Source organism: Falco biarmicus, chromosome 3, assembly GCF_023638135.1.
Source record: "Falco biarmicus isolate bFalBia1 chromosome 3, bFalBia1.pri, whole genome shotgun sequence".
Lineage (NCBI taxonomy): Eukaryota > Metazoa > Chordata > Aves > Falconiformes > Falconidae > Falco > Falco biarmicus.
Window position 1 is genome coordinate 47,924,571 of NC_079290.1, and position 17,039 is coordinate 47,941,609.

Sequence of the window (17,039 nt, forward strand, 5' to 3'; positions counted from 1 at the left end):
ATTACTTTTTCAACCAAGAGGTCAGTGAAGAGCCAGAGTTGGAACCAAGGTCACAAGTGTTCCAGTCTCACTGCCCATTTATCACCCATGTTGCATCTTTCTCTCACTATTTCTATGTGCTTGTACATGTACCCTAAATATGTCTGCATGTGACAGCGATCAGTCTTTTGCAAGGGGCATGTTCATGTGCTTTATGTTAATCTGGAGGTCCACTTTGTTTCAATCTTGTGTATAAGAGATGAAAGCCATTAAGCCTTGCTATGTACCCATACTGTGCAAGTCTTCAAATGAAAATAACAGCTTTAAGCAATATAAAATCTAAAGCCTAAATACAAATTTAAATTTTCAGTTGCACCAAAATATGCAAAAAACCCTCAACCCCTGTTAATTCTACTGAGATTACTTGCATGCTTACATCTAGACATATGCAAACACCTCACTGAAACTGGGCCATAAATTCCAATCCAAAGAGTATTGGGGTAGTTCATTTAACACCTGCTTCATCTCACTTTGGATGAACTGATTTATTCTTTACCCAGGTAAGTAATTTATTTTCTGCATAAAACTCAGGCACAAAGTATTTAAGTATTAAGCATCGTTATTTGGTCTGTTTATTAAATTGAGAATTGTTCTGTCATATGGTGGCATTCAGTAAGCATTGCATTAGAAGAATATGGAAGATATGGTGGATTTGAGGTGAAAGGGTTTATTTTGTTTTGCTTAACAAAGATAACATGTAAGACAATTGTTGAGCTAATTTTGACAAGCATAAATATTTGCAATGTCTAAAGGTAATAAACTGGACACATGTACTTTTGAGCTCTGATTTACTGAGAATCTTTGGAATATGCAAACAAAAAAAATTGCTTAATAGTAAATGAGCTATAAAAAATCATGTTAATGTCAGTAACATGAGCAGGTGAGAACTAAACAGAGAGTAGAAATATTACAATATTGCAAGAAAGAGATATTTTTTATAAACTGTCCTTTGTAGCACATAATAATGGTTCTGTGCAATCAAATGAATATTGCATTTCCCACTTTATGGTACAGAAAGTAAGCAGAGTGGATAGTGTTTTCCTTCATACATTTTAAATTCTTATCTAGACTTTATGAATCATTAAATAAAGACAATAAAATTTTCTGTTTTGATAAAGGTTTCAGTTGTAATATTAGGACATATTAAACTCCTGGACCACTCTACTGCTTTAAGGTATATTTATACCTACCAGAAAGTGCTTCTTTTAATGGCCACTCTACAGGGAATTCAATCCATCTGTCTCCATTAAGAGAAAGAGGAAGTGTTTTATTTATGGTGAGACTAAAGGTATCCAGGGTTGATGTGTTCTGCATTTTTAAGTGACAAAAAGACAACTGGGATGTGCTGTTTTCCAAACTCTGGAGACCAAGTCTCACTTTATAAAGCATTCCCAGATCAGATGGTAAATATATCTAGAAAGCAACAAAACAATGAGTTAGCATCCAAAGAGAGATAAATAGATATATGCTTAGCTAATTGACAGGAAGAGAGGAAATTTTCTCTAAAATTCTCTAAAAGCATGAACCTAGACCCATTTGCATCAGTCTTGGTGCTAAAAGTCCCATTGAGTTCAAAGGCAGCTGAATCAGGTTGAGTAAGCACTTACAGAAATATTAGTTTTATACTCCAGGGGCATTCATTGTAATTATTCTATCAAATTCAAATTACATACTGCACTGATTTCTAAATGTGGCTACTTAATGTTAATGCCATTTAAATTGATATGCATTATTAACTATGACTATTTGTTGACAAAAAAAAAATGCCTATTCATCATGAAATTTAGAAAGCCAAAAACAGTGAAAATGAAAATTTCAGTTCTGCTTTTCTTGAATATTTAAACAATAATATCTGCAATACTTACAGCACTACATGTTTATTTCTCATTAAAAGGAAACTGAAAGAGAATTTAAATATAGACAAATCTATATATTATTTTACATCATATGTTATTTGGTTCTTAGCCTGATGTTCCACTTTGTTTTCCATGGAAACCAGATTTGACTTGCCATTGCTTCCATAAAAAAACATAACCAACTTGGATATATTTTGTGACAACTTTTCAAAGTCTGCTTTTGTTTCTTCTTGACTCTTTGTGAAATAAATCCTCCATCTGCCTTCTGAAAAAATAAAATAAGGAAAATAAAAAGGAAAAAAGAAAAATATTAAAGATTTTTCTGTTTTCATATGTTAACCAAGATACCTGAGATAAAATTCCTGAGACATGTTTTAGTTTACATGGGAAACATTAATATAGAAGTACTTCATCTGGGTGCTGATCAGCTCCCTAAATATATTACCATTTCTTACTATTACAAAGGGGAAAATATTGTCAGTACTAGTAAGCATAATGACGTATTGTGATGAAGATATTCTCACACTATTATTTCAGAACTGATGAATTAAACAGTGAATGTAATGGTAGAAGCTATACCTGAATTCATTTGCTCTTTTCCTAAATGCCAGGCAGAAGAGCTCCTCCTCTCCTGAATTTCTAGTTAAAAGAAGATAGAAGACCAAATTAATACTTCTGTAGAGCAAATTATAATAAATGCCTGTATTCAAATCTAGTGAGGCAACTGACTATTATATCATTTAGATTAAAAATTTAACTAGGAAATGTACAATGTGATTTTCTACTTAAACGTCATCTCCTACATATCATTCTGTTTAATGAACTGACTCTAGAGTTAGCTCTTTACTGTGAAATGATTGTAACATGAAGATTCAAGTATTTTTCACTTTAAAGTATTTCTGTTCATTTATACAATTTATGCTCTGGATGAATCAGAACTAATTGGATGGTTTTAATGCCCATTTGGGGGGCTGATATTCCTGCAACTGATATCAGCTTCCATTGGTTTCAGTGGCATTTGATATAGATCAAAACTACTTGTAAACATTAGATAGAGGTCTGAACCAAAGATGGAAAGCCTTCTTTTGAGATCACAACCAAGTCTGGATTTGCCAATTATTGTGTAAAAAACTCACAGGAATATTTTCTTCTTCTACCAAATCAATGCATTCTGGTAGAAACAGAAACTTTTTTATTATTATTTGAATAAAGCCAAATTATATAACTTTAAATACACTAAATATTCCTATATTTAATTCAGAAAAGTCCCAACATACAATCTAAAAAACTTTTGAAATTATTTGCTTTTGCACAATAACAGCTTCCTCCTCTTTCCAGGTTTCAAATGACAAAACTTTAGATGATAAAGCAGAGGAAATGGATTGCACTGGAATTCTACTCAGTCTCATTAGGCTGTTGCTGGACAAGCACCATCATGCCAATGCCACTACAGTGAGCAGAGATGCCCTGGGAGTTCAGAGGAGAAGAACTAGAATATTTTCTGTAATCTAAGGACTCATCTATTTACTTCTACTTGTCTATTCTCTTTAGGGGCAAGATGATAAGAAAAGAAATACATCAGTCTTAAAGGCACATACTGGGCTTTTGTTGCCTGCTGATTTGATTGGGGAGTGCCATGGTTCCCTCCCACATCAGATTGTGCTTGTATTGAAACCATGGCACAGGGAAGGAAGGTGCACATTCCCTTCTTGCCCTAACAAGGCATGCAGTCACAGTCAGTGGGGTCAAAACTGCTCTTCTGTGCACTGATTACCTGTGTGGTGTCAGTCAATAGTAAGTCCAGTTTCTGGCAAAAGCTATCCAAACAGTGTGGCATAAATAATGCAAAACAGTCTTCTTGAATACAATGGAGGCATTTTCTATACTGCTTAAACATAGTTTGCCCCACTATTTACCTCATTTTCACTATGTCTAGCAAGCAGCTGGCAGTGATATTCCAAGCTTAAAAAATTGTTTGCAAGTGGCAGCGTAGAAGACTTGGAAAAGCAGCAATTTGTAAAGAGATTAGGGCAAATTTGTTGCCATTTATGCCACTGTAAATCTGAAGTAACAACGCAGAAATTATCCTCTGGCAAATAGTGGTTATTAAATGGTACTAAAATACAACAGTGTTCAGACACACTAACTCACTATATAATGGCAATGTTCTACTGGAATATTTTAAACCATAACTTGTTTATAGAAGCAAATCACATAGCTGCATTCTTCAGTTTGGAACTAATTTCTTAGCAAATAATAGTTTGAGTATAATATTGACCTGTGGCATTCAAAGTTACTGAGGCAGATCTTTTTCCATCGTGTCTGTCTTTTAGCCATGTTTGAGCCATAAACAATGTTTCTGACCCTGAAGCTGCTGACTCCTTCACAATAATCTTCTCAAGAAGCCAGTCAGAGCCTCTCCCTTTTTCAACCACCATCACTTGCAGAGTCCCAACATCTACTGCTTCCACTTGAAAAACATCCACCTGAAAAATTCAGAATCAAAAAGACATACTGAAATAGAACCATCGAGCTAAATTAACAGTGTCTTTTGAAACATGAAAGTGAGAGGAAAATGAGGATTTTCTTTTTTCATTAATTTAATACCAACAGAACCAGAGATGATGAGTTTAAAGATGCTATAACTCCTACATTAAGCACTATTCCCTTTGTGGTTCTGCAATATACTGCTAAACCACCCATTTCCTCACACAGATCGATCAGCTGCTTATGCTCACTTCCTGAGAGATTTGAGATTTTCCTTCCCAAATTTCACATTTAATGATTTATAGGGATACCATTTAAAACATCTTATACTCTCAACAAAATAGTCTCCCAGGGCTTCCATTTGAGAATGAAATGCAGGGAATGAGAAGGGCAGAAGTGAACATCACAGAATGGTATTTTATTTTCTTAGGAAAGAATGACAAACTTGGTCCCAGATTTGAATTAACTTGTAGGATTAGTTTTAATAAAAGTCATTGAAGGAAAAATATTAGATAAAGTTACTTTTAAATAAGTTCTACTATTCTCTATCAGTTTAAAAGTCCACAATATTTTTAAAATGTTTAGAACACTGAGGATCCCTAAAGAAGATGGTGAGACGCCAGACATCAAACATTTTCACAATATGTGATTTTGGCTTTTTGTGGGTCTTACACCTACTTCCTCAGCTGGAAAAGAGAGTTTAATTTCTTGGCATAGAGACCTTCCAACTGTTATGCTTTATAGATTTATGAATTATCGCCTCATTTCTATTAGTGTTGATAATGGGTAAAACCTACTGTTACTTGTGATAGACTTTCCAGCATGAATTAAAGATATAAAGATGTTTTTGAGGGGACTAGATTGCAATAATGAAAAACATTTGTGTCCTGAGTAGTCTTTTCAGCCTAATTCACACTGCAGTTGCTCAGCCAGACCAAAAGGGCAGCAATCCTTATTTAAGGGATTACACAGAGATGAAACAGAGAAAAGTAGTTCTCTTGCTCCACCAGTCAGTTATGTGTCTTCCATGGATACCTTTTCCAAGTGAAAACCTGATGAAAGATTTGTGTCAATAAGAAGAGCCTTACCAGGTTGCAACTTAATAAGACCCATTATAAGTTAAAATATTTGGCTCAAAATTGCAGATAATCTATGACAACCTATTTAGAAAAAGAATCCTCAGAAACAAATTTCAAATTTTTTCTTCTTTAACTTTTTTCTCATTTTTGATCAATATACGTACACTTGAATGTGTGTTTGTGAACCTTCACCACCTTTAACAGTTGTTTAAAATAAATTTGTCATAGAATTACTCTGTGACTTCTTCTAGACTGAAAGGTATTGTTATTCAAAAATTGCTATAGTTCATCATCTAACCATCACATCTGCACTGCCACCCCTGAGTTATTATGGGAAATGTGAAAATGAGAACAGTAGAATGATTTTAAGGGAAAAGTGTTTCAAGAGGCACTTGAATAGCTATACTTACTTACAATGAGTCAAGGTTATCAGCTACTTTTAAACTGGCAAAAGTGTGAGATGAAAGTGGGGGTTCTTAGGGTAATGTCCTATGGCAGCAAAGCAAATACATTGGAAGGGCTGAAATTCTAGATGGACTGCAGGACTGCAGGGAAAGAGTGTCCTCTTACATTTTCCATAGTTACATCAAAAAAGTAATGTTTAGTGTCAACACCATGATTATATTTTATTGGACTACTTTGATGACTGAATACCATTAATCTGAACTCTTAATTTACCCTAATTATGAGATGAGTTTGATCACTGCTTTATTCTGTCTTTAATTGGATTGATAAAGCTATAGTATCATGTTTGAATAAAATAAAATGGCTTGTTACAATTATTTTAAAAAAATCTATTAAAAATACACAGGTCTAAAAGATGGGTGAAAAACACAGATAAAGTCAAGTTAGAAACATACAGACCCCTGTTTCTGTTAACAAATAACTATTTTACGTTCCCAAAATGTGAAAATTAATTTAAATGTTACTGCTTGTCCTTGCAAATGGTTACGCTTATATTAGTGCATGATGTATGTTGCTGGTCAGATTAGAATACTTGTTAGAATAGATTTCTTTTTAAAATAAGAAATTTCCAGAGGATGACTGATTTAGTAACTCTGTCACCAGCATCTCCAAAAAATCTGTTGTCAGTGATGTACTTTTGGAGAGTTAGGAATAAAGGAAAAATACAGACAATATTCTGCTGACTTCTAGACTTGTGCTGTCTCCAGAAGGATAGCTGGGCCAGACTTGCACTAAGCTTGACAGTTAATAAACTCTATTAAGCCATAAAAACTTCACACAACATCAGCAAATGTATTCATATACCATTCTCCCTAGTGGCAGTGATTCTGAAAGCACTTAATAACTCAGATGCAACATGCACTATGGGTTATTCATAACCTGGATAATCCAGCCACAGGTAGCAGCAAGTTTGTATATATAGGTAAAGCATGAAAGGTTTTCCAAACCTTTTTTCCTCTGAAAATAGGTACATTTGTGAAAACTTTGATGTTTGGTTTGTGTTGGGCACACTACTTCATCATTTGTCGATGTGCAATTTTAACGAGCCCATTTTACAGCATGTAAAAATCTCAAAAATCCATGGTCAAATCTGCAGACCGTTCAGCCATCTAATAAACCACAAGTTAAAAAACTATTTAACTAAACTAAGAATTGCAGCAGGGGGGGTAAACTCACTTCACAAACAAGATTACATTCCCTCTTTATGTGTACATTTGAAAATCTATGTGATGTAACGAGCTTTATTGTAGTCATGAGACCAAACAAGAATAGGGATAGAGCAACTAATAGAGAAAGAACAACAATTATATTTGTTAGAGTTAGATGACCAATTTGCTAGAGATAATTTATTTACCAAATTTAATCTACTTTTCCCCTCGCAAGCTGTCTGCAAACAGACAGATTATGACATATATTTCATTATACTTTTAAGCAATTGAATTATTATGAATAATTTAGCTAATATTATTGTGGATTCATTTCAGACCACAGATTAGTCATAAAACATAGGAAATATTCGAGTTTTTAACAGGTTTTTTATGTCACATGATACTCTCATCTGATTTATAAACAGGGACCTTTAAATTACTGGAGGCTTAATTCTTCTGCAAAAAAGAGAGAGAGAGAGGAAGAAAACACAGAAGATAGGTAAACCTACAGAATATAAACCCTTTATTTTTCATTTTACCTTAGGGAAAAATGTTAATTGTTTTTTATTTACTATTAGCAAATTAGGTTTGAAGGGAGAAAAGTCACCTTAAATATTTTTAATAATACGTATTGTTTAATTCAGCAGTTATATTGACTTTTCTCAGAATAGTATTGAAACAATTTGTATGTATGTATAGCCCACTAAATTTTCTTAACACTGTCTGGAGAAAGAAAGTTATTCTCCAAGACTGAACAGCTGAGACTGACAATCTGAGAGCCATACATCCTCAGTGACCCACATGAGCTGTCCTAGCAAAACCAGAACTGACACTTTTCATATTTCTTAGTTAAGAAAATAAGCACTGAAAACATCCTTAAAAACAGTCATTCCAGCAACCCTTTCAGACTATTTAAAATTTAATTTTTGTTAACTCCTTTTCACATTTCCTTCAAATGTGGTTTTTTTTTTTGAGCATTTCCTTTGAGTCTGTGACCCAGTTTGACTTTATTCAGTACTCTTCAGTGTCAGCGCTGGCAATGTTTCACTGTCTGTAGCAGTTGCAATAGCTCTTGTAACAGAAGAAGCATTTGAACAGTCACTGTGCAATATTTACCTTTATAAATGCCAGTCATTTTATAGGCTCAGTATTGAGACTTGATGGTTGGCTAATGACGATATTCCCAGTAGAACTGAAAATAGCAAGCCAAGACACACCATATGCTTAATTTCATCAACCTGTATGCACAAGTGATTTCCCATACTGCTAATGTTACTATCATTTTAATAGGCTTTTATTGGAAAAGGAGTTAGAGTGTCTAGATAAAGGACCTTTTCTATTAAGCTTAGCAAACCTATTGATTTGCTGCCTGATTATTTTGATCTCACTTGTTAATCTGGAGAAACTCCACTGAAAACAAAAGAGTTTAGCACCGGAAGGCAAAATAAAGGCCCCTGTAATACTAAGCCAAATCAGAAACAGTGTCTGAACGTTCATGTAGAAAGAGGCAAATGAGAAAAATAACTTCTGCTGAGATGTTACCCTTCAGAATGTGGCCCCATGGACTCTTCTAGCTGTTCTGGGCTAAACTTCCCCACCCTGTCCCTAATGCTTGTCACATCACTACCTTCTCTTAGATGGAGTTTATCACCTTTTTAGCTTTGCCAGCATAACCCCACAATCAGCTTCTCTCCAGCCAATTTTTATCAAGACAGACCAAGTGAAAATGTCCAAATTATTAACAATATTAATTGCCTAAACTAAATACACCAGCAGACTTAAGGGGTGGAAACATTGGGTGGTTAGCAGCAGTGAGGACAAGCACTGGTAGCAGTATTGTCTTGGCACAGCACAGTGGAAAAGTGAACAGTGCATCTGACTGTGACCTCAGCATCTTGTAATCTGTGTTCTGTACAAATACTTCTTTAAAAACAGGCTTTTCTATGCATCTGAAAAAGCCAACCCTGAATTTCTTCCTAAATTCATGTATTTTTGCAAGCATGTTTTTTATGTTAAATTCTCATCCAGAAATTTATTGAAAGAATTTACCTTTACATGAAAAGAATTAAATTAAATTAATTTGAATGCATAATTAGAGGTTTCTGATAACCTACAATTATCATGGTTCATCCATCTTCAACAAGATTAGTGAAGAATAAATGAAAGAATAGGGGTAGTAAAAAACCCCACATAATATTTGCCCTGAACTGACCTTTTGTTAATTTGCTTAGTATAACTGGAACAGAATCCTTCTGAAACAGGATTTGTATGCATAGAACAGCAACAGGAGTAAGAAAGAATAATGGTACATTATAATAATCAGCAGCTATGACCATTCAACTAACTTGTAAAAGACATTTCAGTCAGACTTCAAGTAAAATGCATTTAATAAAATTCAGAAGGACTGCTACAGACTGCTACAGTATCATCAGGCACATCCAAATCTGTAAACACACATTATATTACACAATAAAAATCTAAAAAAAAAAAATACCACAACCAAAACAAAAAACCCCAAAGACAGACCTTATTTTGGACAAATTCAAACCCATCTGAAGCAGCCTCATTGCTGGACTAATTTAATAACAGTCCAAGTTTGAGATCTGGTTTAACAGGCAAAGAAAATAGGATGGATGTAATTTTCTTCAACTTTAGTAAGATATTTGGTTGTATATTATTTTGATTAAGACACAATAATCCAATAATTAAATTATTCTAGGTGAGCTCAACCTGGCTGATAATGGGACAATAAAATGTCTAACTGGCAAGCCTCCAAGTGCAGCTATAAACAGAGAATATTTTCAAGCATATTTAATTGTATGGAGGCCAGGTAATATGCTTATGCTCTTTAATATTGTAATGAGATAACTGGAAGAAAACAAGATTTCAGAGATGATGCAAAAACAATTGCAACTTAAGACACTTGAATAAGTCGGGTACTAAACTGCTCTGAAAAGATTTGTAAGCATTAATAGATTACTGGAAAGTCTGCCTTCTGGTGAATCAAGCAACCTAATCTACTTAACTTGTCAAAGGCATACCAGTTTACTTATTGTCTTAAAAACTGTCAAAGGCAGCAGAAATTTGGTGTGAGAGTGCTATGCAGGCTAACAGTCAATAACATTACAAAATCCAGCTCCTAGAACTTAAAGCAGGGGTCCTCAAACTATGGCCCATGGGCCGGATACGGCCCCCCAGGGTCCTCAATCCGGCCCCCGGTATTTACAGACCCCCCAGCTGGGGGTTGGGGGGGAAACCAAGCAGCCGCAGGTGACTGCCTGCCACTTCATCCACGCGCCGGCCCCCTGGTTAAAAAGTTTGAGGACCCCTGACTTAAAGCTTGACAAATTTAGACAGAAAATGGCATGAATCTTGGCGCGGGGGGGGGAGGGCAGAAAGGACATTTAAGCTTTGAAACAATTTACCAACTAGATGAGCGCTTCAGCGCTGGAAGCCAATCATTCTGCATTAGCTATATTTTCTAAACTATTTAACTTCAATTGAAGCTAATTCAGTTCTTGCTGCGTTGAGGAAAATGGTTAATATTTTACTAGCTGAAAAATGTAGACTGCAGACTTGGATTAACCAAAACTATTTTAAGATTTTTGATAAATCAAGTTAATAAAGTCAGTTGTATTTTATTTTGAAATTATCTTGTTTATTTAAAAAACTGTAATAAATGTGACATAGAATGCACTCACCCAGCTTTGCCTATCCAAAATAAGTCTATAGCCAGACAATTTCCCTGTAAAGTCTTGAGAAAGCAGCAGGCACTCTCTAAGGATAATCAATTTCATTTTAAGATAAATGTCCAAAAAAAGAAAAAAGGTAACCACCTCCTGGAAGCATCTGCTTCACTCCTTTTCTGCAGAAGAAGCTCAAAACATCATGTTAGAAAAAATGTGTACATTCTAGGCATCTAAAGCAAAGTGGGATGTATTTCAGATTTAGAAATGTAATTTCTGTAATTAAATTTCAAGCTCTATATAAAGACAAGGCCACCCCACCTCAAGTAATTAAGTTTAGTTTTAATTAATTTTGCTCAGTTTTTAGTTTTTGACAAGAATGTTTTACATTTTTGTTTGCCCTCCAAGAGTATGTCAGGAAACAAAAATTAATTGTTCACACAGCTCTAATCCATTAGCCAGTGTTATGTAGGCAAACCAGGTGATTGCAATAGCTTGTTCTAGCTCTGTCTCTTACAAATACGTTACTAACCACCTGTAACTGCTGACTGAGAAGTACCATCCTGGAGCTATTGCTGAGAACAGCACAGGGCTCAGGTATTTGCCACTGTCAGCCAGCATTATATAAAGCTTTAGTTGTGTTCTTTCTGCATTTGTCCTCACAGTTACTGACAACCTCCACCAGTCTTTACATCACTATGATGATAATCCATAATTTCCTAGTTTCCACCTGATTAATCCTTCTGCTCGATGGATTAAACATTGTGTAACCAAAATGAGCATTCAGCTACCAAGACGAGCAGCCCTTGTGCCAGCACGATAGGCAGGGGAGCGCTCAGCGCAGGGCACAGGGACAGTCCTGGGTGAGGAGAACCTCGGAGGAGGCCAACAGACCTGCCAGGGGCCTGCAGCTTGTGCCACCGTGGCTGACAGGACCTGGATGGAGCCAAGAGCAATGGTGGGCAAGCTCCCCACACCTATAAAATAAGTCCTTAGGGAATGAAAGTGAGCAGGGCTAGCAAACAGGGAGCTGTGTGGCAGTTTGCACACAAAGCCCATTCAAGAAGGACACTGAAGCCCTGCCAGCTCAGCCAGGGAGTGGTGGTACCCACCCGGCAGGAAGCCATGGCCTCTCTCAGCTCTGCACCCCCCACGGCTGAGGCAGCTGCCCAGGCAGAGCCCTGGTGGGAACACGCTGCCAGCCGGGAGCCGGGCTGCCGGACGGGCTCTGCTCTTACACCAGCACCAGCCGCAGCAGCGGGCACAGCTGTGGGAGTGCGCCCGGGGAGAGGAGCCCCCACTTAGTGACAGAGCCCCGCGGGGGGTGGGGAGCACGAGGAGATCAGGGAGCACGAGAGAGAGACCCACCGCTGGGATCACCCCCTGCCCTCTCTCAGACAGGCCTGACGGGCAGCCAGGGCATGTGATCCAGAGGGTTCCCTGTCCTCTCTCCGCGTGGCCCGACACAGTGACTGACTGAAGGGAGAGCGCGAATGGCGACGGGTCCCTGCCCGGTGCAGCGCGATGTCTCCTCTGTGCCCGGCCCAGCGGCCCAGGTGCCCACGCATGGCGCGTCAAGGCTCTGCAAGTGGAACCCAGCAGTAACGAAGACGGGGGTTCATCGAGCGGGGAGGTGTCGCTGAGGCTGTCGGCCTACGCCCCGTGTCAGAACAGCTTCCACACAGAAAAACAGACGCGTCACTGTCAGAGGAGACTCCCCTCTGAAGGGAAGAGACGGCCTGGTGTGCAGAGCGGACCCACCCAGGGAAGTCTGCTGCCTCCCTGGCGGCCTGGCTAAAGGTGGGAAGAGAAAGCTGCCTGTCCTGGTGCAGCCCTCAGACCATTATCCAGTATCAATTTTTCAGTCCAAAAAGGGCTGGATGAAGGATCTGGGGAACCACAGGGCTATCAGGCTGACCTCAGTGCCAGGGCAGGTTATAGAGCAGATCATGTAGGGTGCCATCACGCAGCACATAGAAGACAACCAGGCAATGGGGCCCAGCCAGCATGGGTTTATGAAAGACAGGTCATGCTTGACTAACCTGATCTCCTTCTGTGACAAGGTGACCCGCTTGGTTGTGGAGGGAAAGGCTGTGGGTGATGTCTACCTGCACCTTAATAAAGCCTTTGACACCATGTCCCACAGCTTTCTCCTGGAAACACTGGCTGCTCATGGCCTGACTGGGTGTACTGTTCACTGGGAGAAAAGCTGGCTGGATGGCTGAGCCCAAGGGGCGGTGGTGAATGGAGTTACATCCAGCTGGCAGCTGGCCACACGTGGTGTTCCCCAAGGCTCAGTATTGAGGCCAGTTCTGTTTGATATCTTTGTCAAAAATCTGGATGAGGGGATTGAGTGCACCTTCAGTTTGCAGACAACACCAAGTTGGACAGAATGTTGATCTGCAGAGGGATCTGGACAGGCTGTATCGATAGGCTGAGGCCAATTGTCTGACGTTCAACAAGGCTGAGTTCCAGGGCCTGCACTTGGGTCACACCAGACCCACACAGCGCTACAGGCTTGGGGAAGAGTGGCTGGAAAGCTGCCTGGCAGAAAAGGACCTGGAGGTGTTGGTCGACAGACCATGAGCCAGCAGTGTGCCCAGGTGGCCAAGAAGGCCAACAGCATCCTGGCTTGTATTAGAAACAGTGTGGTCAGCAGGACCAGGGCAGTGAATGTCCCCCTGCACTGGGCACTGGGTGAGGCTGCACCTCGAATGCTGACAGGTTCAGGTTTGGGCCCCTCACTGCAAGACATTGATGTGCTGGAGTGTGTCCAATGAAGCTGGTGAAGGGTCTGGAGAAGACATCTTACAAGAAGCAGCTGAGGGAAGTGGGGTTGTTTGGCCTGAAGAAAAGGAGGCTCAGGGGAGACGTTATTGATCTCTACAGCTACCTGGAAGGAGGTTGGAGCAAGGTGGGTGTCAATCGTGTCAATCTCTTCTCCCAGGTAACAAGAGATAGAACATGAGGAAATGCCCTGAAGTTGCACCAGGGGAGGTTTAGATTGGATAGTAGGAAAAATTTCTTTACTGGAAGGGTTGTCAAGTGTTGGAACAGACTGCCCAGGAAAGTGCTAGGTCACCATCCCTGGAGGTATTGAAAAGACATGTAGATATGGTGCTTAGTGACATGAATTAGTGATGGTCTTGGCAGTGCTAGGCTAACAGTTGAATCTGATGACCTTAAAGATCTTTTCCAATCTAAATGATTCTATGATGGCTGACTATTTTAGTCTTCACTTCTGTAGTACAATAACTTGGCCAAGAGCCTATCCTTATGAGTAATACAGTTGGGTCAATGGCATTTTGCAATTATTTAATCATTAGTCAGATATGCATTCCATAAAAGAAGGTTTATCTGCAGTTACAAAACTATAGCATTCTATATGTGATGGGATGTGAATGTTACAGGCAAATATTCCTGTATTTTTTTTGAATTGCCAATGCTTAATCTCTAAGTAAGTATGAAACTGAACACCAACAGTCACCTCTCACTGACAATTTTTGTATGTACTGCAGTTACCATGGTACCAACCTGAGCAGTTGATGTCTAAATATAGGGCAGGATAAAGGATATATCTTTTTAACAACTAATAGAATTGCATAAAAATTCACAGAGGTTTTACTTCTCCAGTAACTTAGAGCGCTTAAAATACTAGCCACTTTCATTGCAGTGAGAATAAAATACTTAAATATCAGTCATAACATATTCAGTGTAGTTTACTGGCCTTGGTGGAATTTATCCGAAGAAAGCCACAGTCTCAAAGAGGAAATCTGTGGGTAACTCACAGCCATATGACAGAGCATACAGCAAGTCTATCAAAGACCATCTAAAAATTTTAATTTGCTGAAGAATGTTAGGTGCCAGAAGCAATATGGAGATACCGGAAGGATTTCACAGAACTGGGCCTTGGTTTTTACAGAATGTCTGAACTGTGTATACTTGGTTCAAGGAGGTGTTTATAGTGGGCAACATTTATCAGACTCAAATTGACTCATAAAGTATGAAGTATGAATAAATACTATTAGGATTTAATGAAAACTGAACTGCATGAAGTGTGCTGAGATTGCTTTGCCTATCCTTACTGTTATCCTTAGGAGAACATCAAACAAGACATCTATATCACAGCAATTTGAAAGAATATGGTTCTTGTAGCACTAATCCTCATGCTGATTTGTCTGAGTAGATTACCAGAAACTCAGCTCTCTTGGTGACAGTACTGCTGTCTCAGATATGGGGTGAGCTACGGGGAGCTTACTGGTGAATTACTACTATCATGCACATTATCTACCAGTGCTCTATTGGTTTCACAGGTGTAAGGACTTTGGAAAGACACAAAGCAACTTTTCAGATCAGTCTTTCACTATCATGTAACTCAGCTCGTGTAAATGAAAGATCTGTTAAGTGAGAGAAGCGTATCTCCAGTTCACTGCAAAGTCCTCTGAATATTTAAACATTTCTGTGTATTTCTGCATTGCTAAACTGTTGTTTGTAACAGCCCTGACATTCTGTGAGATAACACCACGTTTTGATGTGATTTCTAACAGAAATGCTGTTCCAGTTCACTAGCTGTTACTGTATAGTCAGGGGAAAAATTATTGCAAGGAAAAGCACATTTTGAAATGTCAGAACAACTGTTAAGATTCTGAATGCAAATTCTGTCTGTTATACTCCAAGACCCGCTAAACCACCAAGTCCAGACTCTGACTGCAAGGGTGCTTGGCACAATATGTGATTGGGCTGATACAGAGAGAGACATTCTACACTTGAGAGTCATTTTGGAGATTACTTATAAAGGGAAGAAAACCCAGGGAAATTTACAAAACAATGTCGTCAACAAAATGTTGCTGCAAAGGCAGGAGTCTTGCTTGCAGAATCAATTTACACTTTGTCAATTAACTCAATACCTTTATTTTCACTGAACAAGGAGTGAATCAAGACTTAGTTCTGTGTTTCTCTATTACTTATCTACAAGCAGTTTCTTTTTAGGGCCCTAAAATATTCCTATGCTGATATCTACTTTTAGAAATACAAGGATACTGTGTTACATTCACACACTGCTCCTATAAAATGTCAAATAAGTAGTGAAGAGATGGATACATGCCAGCTCTGCCTCTTACTCTGTGAAACAGAAAAATTCTGTGCCACACTGAAGTAGACACAAATACTATAAAAACACCCTTCAGGTTATGAATCTTTGTAGTTCATGTCTGTTCTCTTAGGCAACATTTCTGGTTGTGCATCCCTGGTCCCTCTTCACTAAAACCTCTTCATTAAAATTTCTAGACTACCAGTCTAGAGATCAGATTGCTCACAAGGACTGCAGCTCTAAAATCCAATTAAATCAGTTTATCAATAAACCATAATCTTAATTTCAACATTAGGGAAGACAAATGTACCTTTATCAAAACTGAGTACCCTCATCCACAAGTATTTAGTCTCTTGATAAATATTTTAAACTCTCACTTTTCTTATGAAAAAAAGAATTTCAAATAGGCAAAATCCAGTAAGATAATGACCCCCTTCAACTCCCACTGAATTAATGAGACTGAGGGTAGTTAGGAGCTGAGCTCCTCCTAATCCCACATTTCATACCTCTGCTTTGGTTATCAGTCTAAGATGATTTGCAAACTTGGTTGCTTACACAAAATGTCATTCATTTGGCAGCCAACATCAGCAGAAAGAAACATTTTGCTGTGTAGTATTTTCAAAAGGGAGACAGGTTAGAATATCATAATCACAGTATTCACTGAGGTTTCAGAAAGGTGGAAGAGTGCACACACTGTAAGACAGATAGCACTGTCTAATGTAAGATATGCTCAGCATTTCTGGTTGCAAGACACTGATGTTTCTTTTTCTAAACTTTAACTATTCTGACTCAAATTTTCTGTAACAGACCTTTTTTTCAGAATCGTCATTACATTGTTTTAATCCTCAAATTTGTTTTCAAATAAAGATCCACAGAAAATACAAATACTTTGTTTATTCCATGTTGAAAAAAATCTAGTGACCTTTTCAGCTGAAATTTTCACTCCCTCTATCCAGAGCTTCCAACAGACTACGTTGTACATCAAATTCACATTTTACTGTAAATCTGCCCACATTTCTGCACCACATTCAGTAACAAAATTCCCTCTAATTTCTGTTTATACTGACAATGTTACAGGCAAATGCATCTCTGGCATCTGCTGGTCTTTGACTGGTCTACATCTAAGAGCTGCGAGACACTCCTGCACAGTGAGTGAATAAGCCTCTTGGTAGACCTAAGAAAACTATGGA

General features: G+C 38.3%; 1 protein-coding gene across 1 annotated transcript in view; it reads right to left on the reverse strand.

Moving 5' to 3' along the window:
- Positions 1 to 17,039, reverse strand: part of LOC130146937 (lipoxygenase homology domain-containing protein 1-like) — a 143,613-nt gene that overhangs the window by 14,639 nt on the left and 111,935 nt on the right. The window contains exons 35-38 of the mRNA XM_056333582.1: positions 4,174 to 4,381; positions 2,475 to 2,534; positions 1,982 to 2,160; positions 1,230 to 1,452 (exon numbers count right to left, since the gene is read on the reverse strand). Coding sequence (XP_056189557.1) covers positions 1,230 to 1,452; positions 1,982 to 2,160; positions 2,475 to 2,534; positions 4,174 to 4,381 — 670 coding nt within the window. The remainder of the gene's footprint in view (positions 1 to 1,229; positions 1,453 to 1,981; positions 2,161 to 2,474; positions 2,535 to 4,173; positions 4,382 to 17,039) is intronic.